At 39.0% G+C, this 22,834-nt stretch overlaps 2 protein-coding genes across 2 annotated transcripts; both read right to left on the reverse strand.

Annotated features, from left to right (window-relative positions):
* Positions 1-1,688: 1,688 nt before the first annotated feature.
* On the reverse strand, positions 1,689-14,004 carry LOC146644350 (uncharacterized). Its single transcript, XM_085395420.1, has 5 exons — positions 13,881-14,004; positions 12,825-12,847; positions 6,434-6,607; positions 1,795-2,095; positions 1,689-1,702 (listed from the first exon to the last, which is right to left on the reverse strand). Exons 1-5 carry the CDS (start codon positions 14,002-14,004, stop codon positions 1,689-1,691), a joined length of 636 nt encoding a protein of 211 aa, XP_085251546.1.
* LOC146644351 (uncharacterized) lies at positions 8,976-11,276 on the reverse strand. The gene is made up of 4 exons (XM_085396905.1): positions 11,251-11,276; positions 9,693-9,748; positions 9,216-9,598; positions 8,976-9,119 (listed from the first exon to the last, which is right to left on the reverse strand). The coding sequence occupies exons 1-4, from the start codon at positions 11,274-11,276 to the stop codon at positions 8,976-8,978; spliced, it is 609 nt and encodes a 202-aa protein (XP_085253031.1).
* Positions 14,005-22,834: the final 8,830 nt, after the last annotated feature.

A 22,834-nucleotide genomic window follows, 5' to 3' on the forward strand; every position in this document is an offset into this window, starting at 1 on the left:
AATTAATGGCAGGACTTCTTTGAGCAGTTTTGTAGGAATGGGGTCTAAAAGACACGTTGATGGTTTGGAGGAAGTAATTATTGAAGATAACTCAGAAAGATCAATTAGAGAAAAAGAGTCTAACTTCACATCAATGGTACTAAGAGTAGCTGTAGATAATATTACATCTGTGGGATGATTATTGGTAATTTTTTCTCTAATGATAAAAATTTTATTTGTGAAGAAGTTCATGAAGTCATTACTAGTGTGTTGTCTTCGTATAGCTTTGAATAATTACACAGCATCCACTTGTGTTTCGCGAGCGTCTGCTCCAAACAAGGCAAGATGAATAATTTTTAAAGGTGAAATGTAGAGGTAAAATCATAAGTAGTCAAAAACGGCCAATTATACCCACTTTCAATTCAATTCAATTTCTTTATTGTCCCACAAGGGGAAATTAGTTTAGCAGCAGGAGGATAAGAACAAACAGAACAATACTATAAAACAATAATAACAATAATAATGATAGAAAATTCAAGGACAATTATTTGCCATTAAGGAGACAAGACGCAGTAGGGATAAAAGAGACCTGGAGTCTTTTAGTCCTCCTCGGAGGTACTCTAAAACGGCGGCCGGAAGGCAACAACTCAAACTCACTGTGAAGTGGATGGTTCACACAATTAATAATAGAATGAGCCTTTCTAAGCACATTTCTATTGTAAATGGCCAAAAGTCCATCTTGCCAGCGCCCTGAAATTTTGCTAGCAGTTTTTATCAGAAGTCCCAGCCGATTCTTATTCTTCACCGTCAGGTTACCAAACCAGGCAGCGATACAAAAAGAGATCACAGATTCGATAAAACTTCTATAAAACAAGGACAACATCTCAGATGAGACATTAAAAGATCTCATTTTCCTTAAAAAGAACAGTCTTTGTTGAACTTTTTTAGTAGTGGCATCAGCATGAGATTCAAAACACAGTTTATGGTCAAGTACCACACCTAGATATTTATAACTCTCAACGATCCCAATATCGGCAGTTTTAATGATAGTGGGTGATGAGCTATAAGAGGACTTCCTAAAATCAATAATCATGTCTTTAGTTTTTGACACGTTAAGTGAGAGGAAGGACTCATCACACCAATTCACAAAATCATCTACAACCTGTCCATGGCCTGACTCGTCCCCCGCTAGAAGACTGACGATCACTGTGTCGTCAGCAAACTTCAGGATGTGTCTGTTTGTGAAATTGCTGCGACACTCATTTGTGTACAGAATGAACAGAAGGGGAGAGAGGCAACAACCCTGGGGTGATCCAGTAGAGGAGGAGAGCACATCAGAAAAGACATGATTTACCCTCACACATTGTGACCTATTAGTCAGAAAGTCTGTCACCCAGCCGACCAGACTAGTGTCAAGCTTGAAATGATTGTAAAGCCTGTCAGCAAGTAAGAGGGGTTGAATTGTATTAAATGCAGATGAAAAGTCAGCAAATAATAATCTTGCATGGGTGTGGGGGGCCTCAAGATGCTTATACAAGAGATGCAGGAGTGTGACAGCAGCATCCTCCACACCTCTCCCTGCTCTATAGGCAAACTGGAAGGGGTCAAGATGGTGTTCAACCTGCATTAAAATCTCCTTCTTAATTATCTTCTCAAATGTCTTCATCACTAAAGAAGTCAGAGCCACAGGCCTAAAATCATTCAGTGCCTTAGGAGAACTGCCCTTAGCAACAGGAACAATGATCGCATGTTTCCAAATCTTAGGTACCGTCTGTAGCTCTAAAGAAAGTGAGAAGATATAGTGAAAAATCCCACTCAGCTGATCAGCACAAGTTCCATCAAAGTAAGTTTTCCTGACCATTACTGGATAATAGGTCATCACTGCACCAGATACATATTCATGCCATTTGCTAAGACAGGAGGCACCAATCACAATTTTCCCTGGGTTAGAGCCTTTGGTGGACATGGAGACTCCGTAGTACCTGGCTGAACTGTTATTGTTCTGAGAGATACAGATGGTGGATGAGACCAGAAGATTTGATTCCAAGCTGTTAACAAGATCTTGTAGACTGTTCTTTATTTGTTCTTCATTCTCAGGATTTTTCTGCCGGACGATCTGGAAATGGTTACAGATATTGATGTTACAATTCTTTTTCCAAATTTCCATAACTATTACTATCATATCAATACTTAGAATATGTTTTTTACCAGTTATCATGAAATGAAACTCTGTGACAGCCCTGTTGGATCATGACATGCTCACAAGTTTAAACTTTATGCTGAAATATTTTGCTGTGTCTAAGCTGATTTTAAAAAGAAACAAAGCAGTGGTATGAGTGCGTGAGAGAAAATGCACTGGATGGATTTGTGGGCAATGTAAATTCAGAAATTACACAGGGAACAGTATTGTACACATGGAGAGTCATGACACTAGCTGATGTCTCAGTTAGATCAAATTAAAGTCAGCTGGTTCAGTCCCACCTACCTATTAAAAGGTTTCTTATTACCAGATTGTCACACAAGACCAGTGTTGGGACTAACGTGTTACAGTAACTACATTATTATTGTGGTAACGAGCACGGTAACTAGTTATTATGCCAAAATCAGGACCGCGTTAATCGTTACTAGGATTAAGATAGGGTCGTTATTCATTACTTTGTGTGGTGGCTATCGGCTATCCACAGATTCAGTAACATTAGCAAGTGGTGAAGGCCAGCAGGTGGGTGAGGAAAGGGGACGCAGGAGGAGCAGAGACCCGAGGCGGCCCCCGGTCCGAGTGCCAGGTGAACTGAACTTCAGGTAAGAAGTTACGACCTGCAGTCTATCTGGGTCAGATATAAACCAAGTTTAGGTGGAGTTTATTTTCGTTATGCTGACTTTTTCGTAATGGGTATTAGCTAGCATGACAGAGTTTCTATACAGCTGGGTGGGTGCTATGATGTTACTGATGTTGAACTTTATTTTATTCATAAAGTTAATTATTAGAGTTTCCAACCGTCCCATAAAAAATGGAATCGTCTCGTATTCAGAGAAAATATTATGTGTTTCGTATTGAGGTGAAAAGGAACAGTTTGTCCCGGACTTCAGCTACAATGAAAAAAGACACAAAGCTGGAGTTATTCTGTGTTTATGCTGCACAGCTGCCTCTTCTTCTCTCATTCTCTCCCCTCTCTCTCCTGTTTCTACTTCAATCATGAAACTGATCAATGATCAGCTGATCAGCTTTTCTCTCGCCCACTTTGTGCCAGAAAGAGGAAACCAGCGGATGTCGCGCTAAACAACAGCAGCATGTTTAAGCTTGGTCAGCTGTTGTTAGAATTTATTTGATATTCATTCCTAGTATCAGCTGATGTTTGCTGGAGCCACAGCTGTAAAGCTGCTGGTCATGATGTCGGTTTGGTTATGTGGTGAGAGGGAAACATGAAGATGAAACCAGGAGATGTCCTTACTGAATCATCAGAGCTGAACAGGTGATGGAGAAACAGGTTTACCTTTTAGGTGACATGAATGAGTTGAAGGGAAGTTATGAACTGTTTCTGAGAGACAAATAACACCAGGATCCTTTTCTAAGTAGCTGACAGCTGGTAACTGTGCAGGGGCGGGTCTAGCAAAGTTTTGCCAGGGGGGCCAGGTAGGGAATTAACAGGGAAAGGGGGGCACAAGGAAATACTTTTCTTTCTTATTCTCATTTAAAAGCTTTTAAAAAATAATTATCTGAATCTTACAACAAACGATTGATAGATTGATACATATATAACATGAAAACAGTGTGCATCGCTGTCACAACAGCGTTTGTTTTCATTCAAAGGCTTTATGATTTTTCCTATAATGGTGGGCCGGTCTCTAGTCAAAACGCCCGGGCTTATTTTTTTGTCCCAGTCCAGCCCTGTGTGCAGCTCATCTGCAGTCTGGTGTTACCTACATCTTCCTATTCGGAAGGCAGAATTTCCGAGTTCTGAGTACAATCAAAGCACCACGACTGCAGTTTTTGTGTTGGATGTAAAAAGCGCACATGATGCTGTGATGTAGGCTAAAATCATGGCGGCGGTCAACGACGGTCGAGGCATGGGATTTCTCTCGTGGAAATATGCACATAATTTTTTCCTTTCTATTGGTAGAAAGGAAAAAATAATGTGGCCTTGTCTAACCCCCACAAAGACAAGGCCACATTCCTGTCCTGCCAGAAGAGAAGAGAAACTTCAGAGTCTTCATGCAGTTCAACCACACCTGTCATATTCCGTATGACAGGGGTCTCAAACTCCAGTCCTCAAGAGCCGGTGTCATGAAACTTTTCCATGTGTCCCTGGTGCAACACACCTGAATACAATTAGTAGGTCATTAGCAAGAGTATAGAATTTGACTGCATGCTGAGGTGGCAACCCCTAACCCCACTCAAGTAAATTTAAGTAAATGTATGTATTTGGGAACATATACTTCTAAAATAGTTTTATTGCACCATGTTCATTCACTCATGAGCTGCTGTAACATGAATGAAATGGCTGAATTGCCACCTCAGCATGCAGTCAAGTTCTTTAGTCTTGCTAATGACCTACTAGGTGTATTGCAACAGGGACACATGGAAAAGTTGCAGGACAGCGGCCCTCGAGGACTGGAGTTTGAGACCCCTACTGTATGGTGTTCATGCAGTTTTCTACCCAACAGTTACAGCATGTCTGACTGCCTGTTCAGCATGTGCAAAAATATATGAATTTAAGCATGTGATGACAAAGGCCTTCCATTATGGTGTTTGTCATCACATGTCACAGACATCTGGATGATCATTTGGAATAAACTAAAAACTAAAAACTTGTTACTTCATCTTTTATCTTTATTATTATTATTTTTCTTATTTTACATTTTACATTGTTAGGCATTAGGTTTATTTATAGTAGTCCTTTCCAACTTCGTTCCCTCTTCCATGTTACTGTGTCAGCTTGTCGCATCTATTTGGGTTTGGAAGTGGAACAGAAAGTAAAGAAATCCAAAGTGCCATTAAAACCAGGAGATGTTCTTATATTTCAGAAGAAGGGATTAATTCAAAAGAAATGACCTCAATGCCATATTTTATTTAGGAACCCTGGAGAGCACTTTGCAAAATAACACATTCTTATAATTTCACCCTCAGATGAGCCAAGCTACGACTGTCAGGGAAGGTGATGTAGGTACAGAGCATATGAGAGTGGTTAAGTTAATGTCTCTTGTCTAGATGAAGGCACAAGAGGGATGGATGGCAAGGCGTAGAGATTCAGTATCTTCAGTCTTCAGTGGACACTCCATTTCTGGCACAAAACACCTGTAAAAGATGGTCGATTTAGGAGGTGACCCGACAACTTCAGCCTGTCAAACATAGTAATGGAGTAGTGTGTTAAAATAAAACCTAATTAAGCATGCAATCAGTACCCTAAGAATTATTATGGTAGTTAAACACAGTGACAGTCACATAACACTTCAAACAGAGGTGATCCAGTAATGCTGCACTAATGAATTAGACTAACTATTCACTTTAGCTAAAGTTATTAAGTTAGCTAAAGAGTTGGGATGCTGTGTAAGACATAAATAAAGCTAAAATACAAAGGTTTGGACACCGTTTTGCATGTTTCTCTACTGTAGGGGTCTCTGCAAGCATACAGAGGGGTACTCTGAGAGGGTCCAAGATGACAGCTTTGGAATTCTACTAGAAACAGTCGATCATATTTGTTGTCAAAGCTGAATTCAGGGCAAACTACGCTAAATTACCGTTTTTAGCTAACAGCTACAATAAGCATAACAGTTACTGTACGGCTATCATTTGTTAACATGACGCTTGTTCTTATACATGTAGTACATTTATTACCAACCTGAGAGTTTATCCGCTGGTCATTCGACATGACGAATGACTTCTGAAGTCTTAATTCAGCTCAAGACGCTGTAGATTCCCGTCAGTAACACTTTCGGTCCGCTAGTAAAACGTAGTTCTATTAATCTGCGCTTGAACCGGAACTGGATGTAAGTTCCAAAAAACAGAATTTTGGAACTGAAATTGAATTGTAGAACTGAAACTGAATGGTGAGAAGTGAATCTGAAATTATTCGAGAGCTAAATTTTCAAAGGATAAAATGCAGTTTCAAAGCAAATCAATTCATTTTCAAAATATAAAATTCAATTTCAATTTAGTGATGATCATTTTCAAACCAATAAATTGAATTTCAAATTAGGATAATTCATATTCAGTTTTCAAAAGCATTTATTCAAGTTACAATTCAGATTCAATCTGAGCAATTCAAATTCAAATTTAACTTATTCAAATTCAGTTTCTAATGGCACAGATTTCTGCCCATATCACCTTCTGTTTGGCACTGAACCATAATGTACAGAAGGTGCTTTAGTTTTTCTTTGGATTTGATATTAATTTATACATGAAGTTTGAGTGAAAATGAATCATTACTGAATGAAAGTAGCAGTCATATTTTCTTACCATGTCAAGCACACAGGAGAACGGACTCCGCCTGGGCAGATGAGTGGAATAGAGTTCAAAAGGCCTTCGATAGTCTTGCCTTAAGTTTTGAAAGATCTCCGTATCAGGGATGATGTCTTCAGGAGAAACTGATGTTTGCATGATATTTCCCAGAAAGAAGATGCTGTGAAGCATCTGTTTGCACAAAAATATATCATTTTCCATGCTGTATAAAAATGGTGTGTTCAAAACACGCTGACAGTACCATTCATTATGTCCCCATCAGATAAAGTACCTCATCAATCAATGTTGTAGTGTCTTGTTGAATCGTGGTCTTCAGTTTCAGCATTTCCTCAATCATTATCAAACTGTTTTTCTTAGAATTATATGCTTCAGTGTCTTCACATTCTCTTTTAAAATGATGAACAACAGTTAATTTTTTTAGAGTTAAATAAAAAAGTATAATGCTCTGATAAACTTTTAAGACCAGTTAATAGATACCTGCTGTCTTCCATAGAAGTCTAAAGCAATACGGAAGAAAACAACACATTACCAAATTAAACATTTCAGTGATAACCCAAAAAGATATTGAAGATATTTGTTTTAAAAAATAAAATAAAATTGAAAACTGCATAAAAGCAGAAACTCACCATTGCAAGTGCACAGTAAATGAAACTGGAAATGTAGCTCTCCCACTTCAGTCAAACTATTCCTGCCTACATACTTTGACGTGACACGTCACATTACATAGTTGCTCTGGGTGCATTCTTGTGCAACATGTGGCAGGATAAACAAATGAATGCACACACAAATGTGCCAGTTGCTAAGCAGAGGAATTACTTTTGTTTTGTGAATAGAGCTTGAATGAATTACCATTTAAGGGCTCTGATCTTGCACAACAGAAGATTTGCATTTCAATTAAAAATTGTAATGCAGTGACAAAGTTTTTAAATAAGTTGACTTCAGCATTTGCCCACTATGGCAGTCTGAAACAATGAAAAACTAGATGATGCAATTGCTGAAAAAATTGTGGTGGGATTGTCTGTTGATCGGTGTTTGGAGGTAAACAGAATGGTTATAAAAGCTGAAGGGATGTTACAGCACTAACGGCAGTGATAACTGCAAAAAGTTCAAAAAATGTAATTAAAGTCTTTCATCTTAGAAATAATGTATTGTGGCTCAGACAAGGAGGAGACAGAGGTGTCGTTTGGTCTTGCTTCCCGCGAGTTAGCCCGGGAGCACAGCCGTTTATTAGCATTCAACAGAAACACAACAACAACAACAAAAAGGCGCTCTCTCCACCCAGAAACACACAGTCGCAGAGAGACAGCGTCACCTGTAACCATGGCAACATAACCTGCGGCCTGGAACAACAGAACATAGCTGTCCCACCCCAAACAACCCTGACCCACTACAGTATGCTGATAAACTCCTATAACACATTGATAGCTTATATTGTACAATTTACAACATGTGATGTATATTGGTCGTCCATTATAATAATGAGGGCCTTAAATTTGAAAATCTGACACATGAACAGTCCCTGCTGTTACTCAGCTGTTGTCTGGTGTCCATTAGTATGTGTGAGAGAGAGAGAGGCAAACAGAAGCTATTTTAAATTGTGGTTGTCAGCTTTAATACTTCACGCTATGATAAATAGGCTCCCAATTTTAGTATGACACAAACTGACTGAAAAAAAATATATATATATTTTGTTTCCTACACTAAAATCAGTGTCAATACTCAAAATCACATGACAGTCAGGGACACTGACAAAGAAATAGATATGTTTTCAAATCAAAGATTTATCTTTCAGGTAAATGGTTGAATATGATTAAAGAACCACGCTTGAAATGAACAAATTTTCAGTTTAGCTAAACCACCATTAAGTGCATCCACCCGATTTAATTTTTTATTTATACAGAACCTTTCCAGTTGCTGCAGCTTGTTGTCTGATTTCTGTTATTTGCCTTAGAAAATGCAAATTAAACCCTCACAAAGGTTAAAACAACAAATATAACTTTTACAGTTGGGTATTAATTTTTTATGCAAAAACGGAATTATACTATGGAGTCCTCCATTCACCTAGGTCATCTTAGCACAAAGAGCAGAAGTCACCAAAACAGAACCTAGTGGTACACATTAAGTAAAACAAATGGAAAAGGACTTACACTTAAAAATGTATTTAATAATTACTGTAAATAACTGAAATTTCAACTGTAAATGACCATCAAAAAGAGTAAATATTTGTAATGGGTATGCTAAATTACTGCAAATTGACAAATGATAAATTGCCTTTATTTTTACACTGCTAATGTGCTGAAAATACACTATTTTACAGTAATGCGGCACATTATCTTTGAAAACAACCTAAAAAATTTGTAACATTATTTGCAATTAATCACCTTACAATTTGAGTGCTCTGGAATGCACACAGTCTTTGCAGACTACTAAGAATCAGACATCCTATCAATATGCAATCAATTATATAACTCTAATCATTAATGAGTATATGTTTCTAAGCATAAATGACAATCCAACAATATAACTCTGACCACAACTTTTAAAAACTTTCAGACTTCTGTTTTCTGCTGTGTTTCAGATATTCCAGGATGCTGGATTTCCTTTCTGCCACCAGCTTCTTATACTCTTCGTCCAACCTCTTGCCCAAATTGCTCATGCTCGTGTCTGCCCGATTCTCCCTGGGCTACACACAACAGACAATAACATAATTTAGTGACAGTGTTTACAGATGATCATCTTTATTAACGAACAAGTCCAGTAAACAAATTTAACTTCTCACCATGTCTTTAAAGGCCTCTCCCCTGTAATAAACCGTGGAGCCTGGATACTCCATTCCCTTGTCACGTAACTGCTTCATGCTTGAAGCCACCAGATGCAGCTCCTCTTCATCATAGGCATATACCTGTTGGTCCTCACAGGTCATCAGAACGAGCTGCTCACATGGGAACGAGATGCCCTCGACCACACCAATAACCTGCATGGTTACAACCTTCGGAAGGTAGAATTTCCCCCAACCGTTCACCACAAGAAAATTATCTTTGTAAACGGTGTCCTCAAGCCTTGCTTTCCTCAATGTGGCACCAGCCGGCTTCTTTAAGGGGAAACGCTCACCTTTATTTGCAGATACAATCTGTGAAACACCTGCTGGGGAGTCATCCTCACCTGCAACATATGGCAACACATGCAGTTTCTTTAAGGATGGAAAATAATTATTTCAGCCTTCCTTTTACATGAGACAGAGATGATTGTACTGTACTTTTTTCTCTTTTGACAGGTGGGACATGAGACACAACAGGAAGGTTATGTTTCAACCTGAAATACAGAAGATATTATGATTGTTATAAAGTTTATAAGAACATTTTTCCTTTTACAATCCATTGTCATCCTGTCTCTCGTGCTCCTGTAGCCCAATCAGTCAGCCTCACTGTATGGAGCTTAATGCCAAATAATTACTGTTATGTCTATCCTCCTGAAGTCATAGCATCACAGTAATTTGTTTTGTATGTTCAGAAGCTTTGTGCTTGGGATATAAGTTGCCATTTCTGCACTGAACCATCTACAATCCTGAGTCCATACATCCTGTGAGTGTTTGGTTCAAGGGTTCAGTCTACAGTCAGAGTCGGGTCCTCATCTTCAGTCACAACAGTGGTTGTTACTGTCTGTCAATGTTTCTGAATTATTTAAGTATATTTCCTAGAAGTATTTGTTTCATTTCACTCCTGTGCATCTCTTCTCCCTCTGTGTGAAAGGCAGTCTTCAATAAGAGGTTAAGTCAGTGTACAGATGTGCTCCATATTCCTTGATTCAATCGGAAATTTCACTTTTCAGTTAATCCAGCTCATTACAGGTTATGTCCATGATGCTTGGATTTCATATCACACTCATGCCAATTTACAATCAACAATCAACTGGTGGGGGAGGCTGTTACATCTTGCAGGAGGTCTCCTCTCCAGGAACTCACTCTGCAGGAGGGGGAGATATTGCAATCCCCCCTGGCTTCTGCTCCGCGGCTGCTGAGCGACCCCTCATCTGGGACTCTCCTCAGCTCTTTCCGGGATAGTGGCGCGGCTGCCCCTCTGTTGGTCTTCCTTGGTCTCTTGTGTTCTGGGGGCCTCTGGATGTCTGGAGTTTTGATCTCCTCCATACCTGCTTCATGCCCTGGAGGACGGGGCTGTGGCTCCCCACACCCTCTAGCAGATCATTGCATGAAGGAACCTTTTAAAAACAAGCGCGTCCATGCTCACAGGTGTACACACGGGTGATCACACCCACAAACTACACCCTTTTTGGCTCCTACCTCAAAGCACACTGTGCGCTGTCGATCTTACGTGCTGCACAATAATGTTTAATATTTAGTATTTACTGTTATATTCACATAGGTCATCGCGATGATGTTGTTTATTATATTGCTCTTTTTTTTTTGCTTGTTTTCTCTTTTTTCTTTCTCAACAGGTGATCGAGGTGATTGATATATGTATTTTTTGTCAGACAATAATTCTGATGGCAAAAGAACCAAATGGGACAGGAAAAAAAATAAATAAATTTACAATCAACAATAATTATTTGTTACTTTCTTTTGTTTTGTTTAAACATCATAAACTCCAGTTTACTTGTGCTGCAGATCAAGTACCATAAGTACACATCTCTAATCCTCACTACATAAATAAATCCACAGGTCAGAAAAATTACATGACGAATAACACTATACTCATGACAAAACACAAAAACCTCACAGCTGGAAACATAAACAGAGCTGAAGTTTAATCTGACAAATCAGGTGTGTACAGCCTAAATATCAGAAAACTGCTTCTTACCTGTGACGTTTTACAGATGGAGCCATTCTGATTTTCTGTCACCTAAAAAATTAAATTACATCATTAAAAGCAGTGGTGGATAAATATTTGAAAACTTTATTGGTTCACTAAGACCACAGTGAAATAATATAACAAGCTTTTCTGCCTATTTATATCACTCAAAAAACTTTCAGCCAATCAAATAGAGTTACTTTTTCTGTTGTTTGCATCTATGTGGCTTTGCGTCTCCAATAGAAACACAATCACATACAAAAACACACACACAAACAAACAAAAAAAGCAAACACTAAAATGTAAACCATCAAGACAACTGAGCTTAAAGTTGGGAACTGCAAATGGTCAACAGAACAACAAAGTAAAATAAATCCCAAATCAAGTCCCAAAATAATAATTACATAGGCTGCAACAACGGAACCCATATTCCCATAAAACGTCCCTCCACCCCAGATGCTGAGGAACAGGAAATAGCAAGAACTGGTTTTCCAGTGATTTCCAAGATCTATACATGGTCCCGGATTTTTTTAAACTCATCACTGACTGCTCAGTTTGAGAGAGGAAATCATAATACATTATTGCTTGGTGACAGTGGGTATCCTGTAAGGATTTTTTTGTTTACACCATACTTCCACCTAATTACACCTGTGTGCACTTTGGGTCTGGTGGAGCGCATGTTTGCGGCAGAGATAAAACTGGACGCACCTGCAAGTGCCAGCAGCCGGTGCGGAAACCTGTGGCGAGGAGAAGTCGCAGGCTGACTGACGATGTGGACGCTTCTTACTATGAAGACAGAAATAACAGAGGGTGCACTAAACTAAACGGTCATGTTTTACTAGTTTTACATGGGTTTGCTTTCATATTAGAGCCAGTTTTTATTAAATCTTTTCTGCACAGTATTTTAAAAATATGCATGTATATATCATAAGTAAGTCAATATAAAATATATTTTAAAACATTTTAGTAAAATCTAAATTTAATAAATCTGAATCTTTTTTACATTTTTTGTTTGCCACCTGTACACATGATTTCTGTTGTGCATATTGTGAAATGTCAAATGAACAACAAGACCCAAAGTGTAGCTTCTGTTTTCTTGTTCAATCTCGCATGCGACCACGCTGAGTGTTTACAAAAGTAAAGAAAAAAACTCTAGCTCTGGATTTTCATAGAAGAGATGTATCCAACAGTTTTTACACGAGCAGCCAACACGAATTTGAAATAAAGGCATAATTAAATAAAACCCTTGCTCACTACTGTTTAACAAACAAGTAAAAGTTGCTGGTTACCACAGCCGAAGAGTCATAGCTTTTGCTGCTTTGACCGATATAACGATATATTTCGCACAGTTATGCTCGAGAATGTGACGCAGAAGCTTTTTAGCTGGCTGCCATGAGCTTATTTTACATTTATTTTGGTTTGACAGAAAGGAATCCAAAAGGGGGAAACAATATGAAGATATTGGACAAAATTACCAATTGTTTTTTTAAACATACCATAAAGAATCACAACCAAAGTCCCGCGTGTGCACTGCTCAGAAAAGACAACTTTAGTTCAGGTAAGTCCTGCTCTGTTTCATCAACATCATCAACAACATGGCTCAGCTCTCACCATGCGTCTCCCACTTTTCTTACAAATGTTAACATTTGTAAAAGTTAAAAATATGTGTTTGACCTCAATTGATATTCGCCACAAAGTTATAGAGGACACGAGCATCATTATTGTTGTTACAAATAGGTAATAGAAATCTGAAAGCAAAAATTTTGTGATCAAAATAATTATTTACTCAAGTTTATTAAATAAATAAAAGACAATAGTTACCACAACAGTAGAACTGTGGGCTTGGCAGTCATCTTGGAAAAGGATACCTAAGCTTGCTGTGCAGCTTTTATTCACTGCAGCCACTCCCAGTTAGACAACCTTCGTCAGTGTTTGTATATACAGAGCCAGTATAATAAATAAATATTTAGCACAATCAGTATAAAATCCTGAAAGCTACAAAACATGGGATGGTTCATTTACAAACACAAGTTTCACTCTTTTTTGTTGAAAAAATCAAATTGTTACACACTTAAATTTACAAAAAAACCAAAAATGTTAGAAATCTGTACTGTCATGAACAAAAATGTAAACCTGATTGAGGTCCAAAATATAATTGACTGTTTTGGACTACTTTTGATTTTACATTTGTATTTCACCTTCAAATAGTTTTATTTTAATATTTTCAGCTTGCCTTGCTTGGTATCATTCTTTTCAGCTCAACCTCATTACATAAAAACATAAAATCCTAGTAGTAGGGAAACTTTGTTACTGTAAAAACCACAGACATGTTTAGTAAATTATGCTCAACATGTAAATTGTAAATTCTGAAAACTTATGCACAAATTTTGTAAACAGACTTATATACAACTATATATCTAAAAATGCAGCCAATGTATCTGGCTTTGTTTGTTTGTTTGTTTGTACACCCATTTAAAAATACTATGATAACTAAAATGAGAGAACAATCTATTGTCAAAAGGGAGAAAGGTTGGGTGAGCCCAGGCCTCAGGAGGGTAGCCAAGCTAGTGTAACACACCCAAAGAAAGATTCTAGGTCTACCATGTTACACTAGTGTTCAAGAAAGTGAGAAGGACAACCCAACCATTGGAGTGATCTGGAGGTGAGTGACGGGCAGGAGGGCAGGTAGATGTGGGCTCCGTGAATGTTTCCAGAGAAGATAGCCATTGGAGCCTTTTCAGGTGAGCAGTCTGGAAAAACCATTGTTGAAGTGACGGCAGGTGAAATGAGTAATGGTCCTGAATTTCGTAGTGGAGAGCACTAGAGTAAAATTCAAGTGTGCACCAAGTTCGGACTGGGCCTCAAATTACTGATTTAATGTATGTATAAAAGAAAATACCGAATGTCTCATTGTTAATGTTGGATTCTGTTGGATTCTGGATTGTTAAGACCAGTGTAAGCTAGTCACCCAACTTAAACATGGAACGTCTACTTAAATAAATGTTGGCCTATTCTTTGATTTAAAAAAAAAGCAGAAAGAACAGACTGCTGGGTGAGTTAAACTTGCTCACATCAGCAGAGAGAGAACAGCCTTGCACTGTAAAAACATCTTGATAAAAAAATAAAACCGCTCTAAATGTTTAAGAGTTTTGCGTAGCCTTGTTTTGGCCATCACAACCTTCAGGGAGCTTTGAAGGAATGTCCTTTCATGGTTCCCTGAAGGTTACAGATTGTTGGGTTATGTGAATAAAACAGAGAACTTAGATGTATTAGGAGCAGCTGGTTGTTAGGGAGCCTCTGCTCATGTTAGGCAGACAGAGTGCTGAAGTGTTGCTGCCCTCTGCTGGACTGTGTGTTGTATTCAAAAGTCTAAAATTAAGATACCCATGTAATCCCTACGTACTATTAAAGTGCGTCAAGATTGAAAAATGCTACTCATGATGCTGAAACAGTTTCCTCCTGTGAAAAGAACAACTCAGTCTCCAGATGAGAATACGTTTGACTCTCTCTGATCATGCCCACTCTCACTTTCCATCAGGGTCTTTATTAAATCAGTCACCTCGATCACTAATCCACAACCACCAAGTATCCACCTGGTTATAAAAAAAACTATTTTGATTGTGGAGGGAAAGTTTATTATTCATGGCTTTCATGGATGAAAGGTTTTCTGTTTCCCTTGTTTCCCACATATTTTTTGCACAATTCCTCAGTGGTTATGACCGATGTATATTCTGTTCTTTCCTCAAGAGCGACTCTTTTTGCCAACTGATCTTCATCTGCACTGCCATGAACAAAAACATGCAAACATTGGAAGCCAAACAAAAACCACCTTATGAATAAACTGACCAAAACTATTTATCAAAATGAGGTCGGACATGAATGTAACTTCCTTTATTGTTGTCATTACTGTTGCTGAGTCACTGCATGTGTCCGAGTAGTCATGCTTATTGTTCTCCACCTAACACATCTCTGCTGTAAATACTGATATATTGTCAGAAATTCAGCATATGCCTTTTTAATTCATAAATAATTACCCCAAATTCCACGTTTCCATAAATCTATCAGTACTTCTCATTGTGATTGATTTCCATCTGTTATGTGTATCGCTACTGGCTTCTGGATCTGAGGGTAGCTGTTCAACAGACAGGAAGAGATTACAGTGCATTACAGTGAATAACAGTCATTTCATTTAGTTCGTTTAGTTTGGTTGTTGTGGTTCTCAAGGGTTTCCAGCACTGATCTTGCATAAAGTTAGCTCGAAATATTTTACTTTGACCTTTTTATTTCATGCACCATTTCAAACCAAGCTTATAACATTAAAGAATCAAAAACAGATTAACAAAGTAAAACTAAGCCCCTCTACTCTTGAACAATATCGTTTTTTCCCCTCCCAAGTAGTGAGTGAGTTGCTGATCTGTATAAAGCCATACACCCACTGTCGGTAATATTTTAGGTCTTTGCTTGTTATATCATCATGATTCACTCTGTTTACCCTGAATGCAACATCTGCCTCACATCAAACAACACTTTTCCTTCTAGTTTGCACTTCTTGATGTTCTTTTTTCTAAACATATTCTGACATTTTCAAGATTTCTGTAAGGGAACATATGAAACGGTTAAAAACTATGCTGGTCTTTCAACTACAAGGTTTCTTACAACAACATCAGCCAAGACAGGAGTGTTGCAAGGATCTTAAAACATTGAGGGTTTAGCCCAGCCCCGAATTCTTTTGGATTTTCACTTTATTATTTTTACAGAGAAAATAATCTAAAATGTCATACATTATGCCTTACCTCAAGGTTGAAGTCAGAAAAGGATACTAAAAGAAACAATCAGTGCAATTTGATTAGCTCTTGTTGGTTCCTATTTTTTTATTTTAAACAGAAGGAGTCAAATGAAGACTTCCCTTTGTGCAAGTGAGCTTTGACATTTGTAACTTTGAATCTAAACACTATATAGTACTGATAGATTACTACTCAAAATTTATTTACATGGATGAACTGAAACACCACCGCAGTCGTAGTGTCATTGAACGACTGAAAGCCCAGTTTAGTAGACATGGCATCCCGTGGACAGATGATCCAAAGTACACTGCAGAAGAGTTCAAAAGCTTTTGTGAGAAATATGGTATCTCACATCAAACTTCATCACCTCACACGATTCACGCTAATGGAGATGCTCAGACGGTGAAGAAACTGTGGAACAAAACAGTAGACAATCATTTAGCGTTGCTGGATTACCGTACCACCCCCCCTCAAATCAGTTGCTTTGTCACCTGCTCATCCACTGATGTGCCTGCAGCTAAAAAGCTTCTTGTTCCAAAAGCATACTGACAAGGCCAACCAGCTGCTACTACTAAAAGTTAGCATACTGTGGGTGCATGAATCAAAGCTCTGTTTCTGCTAGGGCTACACCTCCCTTTATTTAGCTACATTTGCACCAATCCAGAGTCCAGTGGCTGACACCACAACAGATACATGTATACTTTGGAAGCGTCTCTGTGCGATCACAGCATATTTAATAGCCCAACAGCCCAACGACTGTAACTGGCAGTGAAAAGCACAACATGTTTGTAGTTCCAATGTTGATAAAACCTCAACGTGTCAAACTTAAAATGTGCAATCCTGCTTAGTGGGTTTAAAATGGACTTGTATGGTTTGGAGGTAATTTACTACAGGGATGTTCAGCCTGCAGCTGACCAGCCCTGATCGTATAAATACAGCAGACAAAGTGGAACAAGTATCCATGAGGGTGAAATGGTGGTTTTCCTGTCTGAAATCTAAAAAAGTATGACCATAAAGTTTTCAAAAGGAAGGTACTATCATCAGAATAATGATGAGAGTTCGAGTCATTATTTAAGGAGTTGGAGCAGGTGGACAATCAGTCAATCAGTGCCACCTAAAGGCATGAACTGACAAGTAATTCACCACAGTATTTACATGATCATATCTTACCACAAGAGGTCAGTAAAGGGATTAAAAAAAACAACAACAGTCAAATTAGTTCCCAGAGCTTAAAAATGTTTTGGAAACTTGTTGCCTCAAAAAACAAACAAACAAACAGAAAAACAGTACTGAGTACTCACTCTACATCCTGACTCAGGAGAGTGAGAATAGAACAAAAGATTAAAAAAGGAAAACAACACACAAACAAACAACTAGTCACCACTTAAGTTGTTAAGCTCCCCTATTTGAAACCACAACCTTTGGCTGTGTTATGTCTTTGTTGGAAATCTTCTGTTTAATCAAAAACATTTTTAATTCAGTGTCTTTTACTGTTGCATGTCATCCATACTCTGACGGATTTTGCCCCCTTTCAACAACTTTGTGAATAAAAATGTACAGGCACAAAGTCTGGTCAAAGTGTTCGTGCTTAACACGGTGCTGATCCTAACTCAGTAAGCTGTTGTGGAAATAACAAAAAAAAGTAAATAGTGCACAGCGTGCGGTGCCTTTTTGTTACCCACTGATCACCGGTTACAAGTTGACTTCTTAAATTAACCTGTTTTTATTAATATTTCAAACATCTTGTATCTGCTTTTGTCTCATCTCTCGTGCAGATTTCAGACAGGAGAATCACCATTTTACCCTCATTCTTGCTCCACTTCATTTGCTGTATTTGCTTTAAAAGCTTCGCCTCAGTGCCGTGACCCGGATTCGAACCGGGGTTGCTGTGGCCACAACGCAGAGTACAAACCACTATACGATCACGGCCGGTCAGCTACAGGCTGAACGTTCATGTAGTCGATCACCTCCAATCCACAGGAGTCAATTTTAAACCCACGAAGCAGGACTGTACATGTTAAGATTCACACGTTTAGGTCGTATCAACAATGGAACTACAAACATGTTGTGCTTTTCACTGCCAGTTACAGTCTGGATGTTGCGTTTTTTTCTTATTCCACCATAAAAGCCTGGAATCTGCATGTAACAGCTGACCTGTACGATGTGCAGAAGAACACCAAAATGTATTTACAGTCAGACCACGAGACGTCCTAGTGTTAATGCAGATACTGTTACTGTGCCATGTGAGTAAATGAGTGCATCATTGACACAGATTTGAAAGAAAGAAAGTGTGTACATTATTGAGCCACGTGGGGAAATTGCTCTCTGCATTTAACCCATTCACTCAGTGAAGCAGTGGGCAGCCATTGGGCGCCCGGGGAGCAGTGTGTAGGGACGGTACCTTGCTCAGGGGTACCTCAGGGTAGCTGTTAAGGGGAATCGAACCCCCGACCTTCCGATCATGGGGCAACCACTCTACCTACTGAGCTATCCCCCCCCTTGAGGATCTATATGAAGAAGAAAAAGCACAATACAGACTGTAAGTGCAACAAAAAGTCCAGGTCCCTGTGTTCTGCAGGGCAGTTTCTGCTCTCTGTTCAGCAGCTTCTTCTTTGTGCAGATACTCCGGTCTGGAAAGTTGAGGAGATCTTTTGGAGAGAATCCTGCTGACAGAAGGGATTAGTGTACTCACCAGTGTCACCTGATCTCTGACATCACCACAAGGAGACCCCTGCATTGAGCATTTACACTGGTGTATGATAAATAAAGATGTGGACTTTTACACCAGAGATGTGTCTTTCAGTCCACCTGCTCCCACTGCTTATGAAACATATGTGTAATTTAAAAATGATTGAAACTGTAATCATTATTCTGATAGTACAAAGACAACAGACAGGGCTGGACTGGCCATCGGGCATACCGGGCATTTGCTCAGTGGGCCGCTCGTGATTTTTCGTTTTTATGGGCCGATGGGGGTTTGTTTCTTTTCTTTTTTTAACGGTGTAAATGAATGGTGGTGGATTGGCCAGTTGGTCATGAATGACTCTGGGCTGGACCAATTACAGCCGAGGAGGTTGGACTTTAAAGTTGAGGTGAAAAGGAACGTGATTTGTCCAGTACTACTTCACGTGCTAGAAAGTTGCTAATTCAATCATGAAACTGATCAATAATCAGCTGATCGGCTTTTCTCTCTGTGCCAGAAAGAGGAAACCGGCTAAACAACAGCAGCACGTTTAAGGTGGATCAGCTGTTGTTAGGATTTATTTAATATTACTTTCAGGGGCGGATCTAGCAAAGTTTTGCCAGGGGGGGCCATGTAGGGCATTACCAGGGAAGGGGGGGCACAAAGAAATACTTTTATTTCTTATTCTCATTTAAAAATGTCTAGCTTTTAATAAATAATTATCTGAATCTTACAACCAAAGTTTTCATCTAATGTAAAATGTATAGAAATCCATTATTGTATTCAGTAAATATTAAGTCTAGTATATACCCTAGTAAGTTATATTATTCTTTCCTTTGGGAAGGTACCATCTGTGCAGTCTGCAATTCTGTTGAAGAAAGATGTTGAATCTATTTAATTACTTGAGAATAATAATCGATTTCTATGCATTTGTTTTATATGTGCATTAAATTAAAATCGGTTTTGTCAATTAAGCATCTTGAGGTAGAGGGTACGGGAGTGGTTCCCTATTTTTCTTCTTTTCTTTTTGTGCTAGGAGTTGGCAACCCTATTAGTTAGGTATATGTAATTATAAATTAGGTTGTTTTATATTTTTGCTGAGAACTGTTTAGAATACCAGAATAGGGAGGATGGTGTAGGTTTAAGTTTATTATAAAGGCTTTATGGCTTTTCCTTTAATACCATGGTGGGCCAGTCACTAGTCAAAATGCCCGGGCTGATTTTTTGTCCCACTCCAGCCCTGGTTGGTAGTTATATACAGTCTGTATAAGTGTGGTTAATATAATATAATAAACATTTGTAAGGAGATGACAGTTACTGTGAATTTACAGCAGTCACACAGTGATTAGTAATAAACAGAGCCAGTGAGAGTGAGTGCATTTAAGAAAGTGAGTGATTCAGGTGTGTCAGTTGGTTTGTCATCTGTTTTTGAGTGTGGGGGAGAGTTAGAATTTCTTGGTTTTAAAGCTAAGTTAGAAATATTTATAATGTAATTTCCAAAACTTGCATATGATCTGTAATTTGTTGCAGATCTACTGACTGTCACGTAGCATCTGGAGCAGTCTCAAATGGAGGTCAGTCCACTACTGCCACCTGTGGCCAAGTGCCATAGCCTACTACTAGATTAACTCTTGACACATCTGCAGTAGAGGCTGAGTGGCTGCACTTACATCTGGATCATTCAAATCGACCCACAAACATGTTGAAAGATACGATGCCAGCAATGTGGATTGTCAGGACTAAAACCAGTCATTAAGCAAAGACAACAGAGATCATTTGTTTCTGTTTATTTAGCATGCACAACATTTGTAGTCGCCTTCCGTACAGGGGATGTCCACGCACAGTGTGTGGTACCACCTTCCGCAGAAGGTGCATTCAATCTGTAAGAAAAATTAGATTGTCACAGTCATGCATCTAAAGTCAGGCTGTTGAGTGAAGCAACTAAACATGTTTAAATGTGCAGATACTGCAGATTTCTGTCCAAAAGTCTATGGATCACTCAATGTTTCCATGCATCCCTTAGTTGCTTCAGTGTCTTTAAAGTGCAGAGGCACACAGGTTACCTCAACTATAATTTTTCTGTTGGTGCATCAAACTGACATGTCACCCAGCAATATTGAAGTAACCCATTCAGAGTGCTTCAGGCTCTGGTATTGATTTGGTTATTTTACACACTCATCGGTTTCTGCACTTGAACTTCTCTCACCACAGGCATGGCATAGCTGGGAAAGGTCTTTGAAAACATATGCCAGAATGAGGATATACATATAAATGCTGACTATACTGACAGAATGTGTTGTGAGAACACTGATCAAATATTAATGTATCATATATTTGTGAAATAGGTATTTATTTTGTTTTTGCTGTGAAATGATATACACAAAAGGAGTGGGGATTTGTAAAACTTCAAGTTTTAAGGTGAAAATACACAATTGCATGTCATGTAGTTGAAGGTTTTTTTTTTTTTTTTGAAAGAACGGAAAACACTTAAAGTTCCAGATGTATTGTGCATGAAATGAATTCAAACGTGGCAATAGAGCCAGGTGCAGATGTGTGTCAAAAGTTAATCTGGCTGTAGGCTAGGCTATTTGCTGTTTTGTCGGTAGCGGCTCCTGAAAAGCAAGTCTACCACACATCTGTTTGATCAACGGCAGTTGATCTGCAACGCCAGTTAATCTGGAACACCGTTATCGTCACTCCCAAAACTCCGAACTTTCAACACGGGCTGAAAGACTCAGCGTGGCTGCAGCTTGTTGTTATGTCAGCTTAAATCAGTCATGTGATTTGGAGGTGCAGCGTGTCCGTGGACCCCAGAGGGTTAGTAACATATTAATTAACATATTAATTGCTTGGAAAATAAACTCATCCTGAAGATCAAGAATTCCCATCATGGAGAAGAAGAAAGCTGGATGCCAGAATCGCGGGTGCCTTGAAGGATGTTAGTCGTCTAACAGAGGCACAGAAGGGCATCATGAGATACGGGTCCTGGATGATGTAACAAAACAAAAACAAAAAAAGTCAACAGCAGAGGTTGAACGATTTAATGATTTAATTGATTGATTGATTGATTGATTGATTGATTGATTGATTGATAATACTTTATTCATCCCGAGGGAAATTGGGTTAAGGCTGCCAGCCGTGCCAGCGCCATCTTACCCTCCGACCTCCGACCATACATACATTACACAAAACATCACATGGGGAAGACAGGTCAGAGAGGTATAACAATGGAAAATGCACCACATGAGGAAAGATAAGGAGAAAAAAATAACTCCCCCCAGACTGAGCTCCAACAGGGAGATCAGTTTGAGAACAGAAAAAAAAACACCTCCATTTGGTCTCCAAAGTCCCATTCAGGGTTTATTCTTAGCTGCATGCAAGAGTGGAAGAACAAATTTTTCCCCCAGTGGCCCTAATCCTCTTCCATAGGACCGCCCTTCTTCATTCCACCAACCTTATTTAAACCCAGCAAAAACTGCAGTTAGACTCATATCTCCACGTAGTCCTTTGCTCCGTGTAAATCAGGTAGTCCTCTGGATTTGTCCTCGGTTTTGTGTGTGTATAGTTTTACTTTCCTTTGTCTTTGCGTCTTGCTTTGACTTTCTCGCACACAGCAAGTAAAGCGTTTTATGTGTGTATCACTTTTGAATAATGTGTTCTTGTGAATAAAGTAGGTTGTACTCTCATATAAGCGAGCAGAGAGTCGCTGTTGACAAGTTTCTGAAACGGGCTGCACCGTGTCCAGTGTCTTAGCTTCAGTGGGTGGGGCAGCTCCGGCTGTTGTTTCTGTATGTATGCACTCTCCTAAAAAAGTCACTTTTTCTTGATGCTTTAATCTAAAGTCTTTTGTTGTGTTTCCTGTATGTAACGCTGTAGCAGTTTAACGGTTGTTTGCATGTTACAGGAAAACACGATCAGCTATGTCCGCCGTCAGCAGCTCAAACACAGCCTTTGCCTTGGAGCGGTTCCACACTCTGAGCCAGACAAACCCTGCTGGGAACGTCTTGGTCTCTCCTCTGAGCATCAGCTCAACCCTGGCCATGGTCTACCTGGGAGCTAAAGGAGACACTGCAGCTCAGATGGCTCAGGTCAGCTCACTGTTACTTGTTACCTGCACCACCATCAG

This window comes from Rhamphochromis longiceps, linkage group LG22 (genome assembly GCF_057381845.1).
Source record: "Rhamphochromis longiceps isolate RC_006_pf linkage group LG22, R_longiceps_female_GT1.1, whole genome shotgun sequence".
Lineage (NCBI taxonomy): Eukaryota > Metazoa > Chordata > Actinopteri > Cichliformes > Cichlidae > Rhamphochromis > Rhamphochromis longiceps.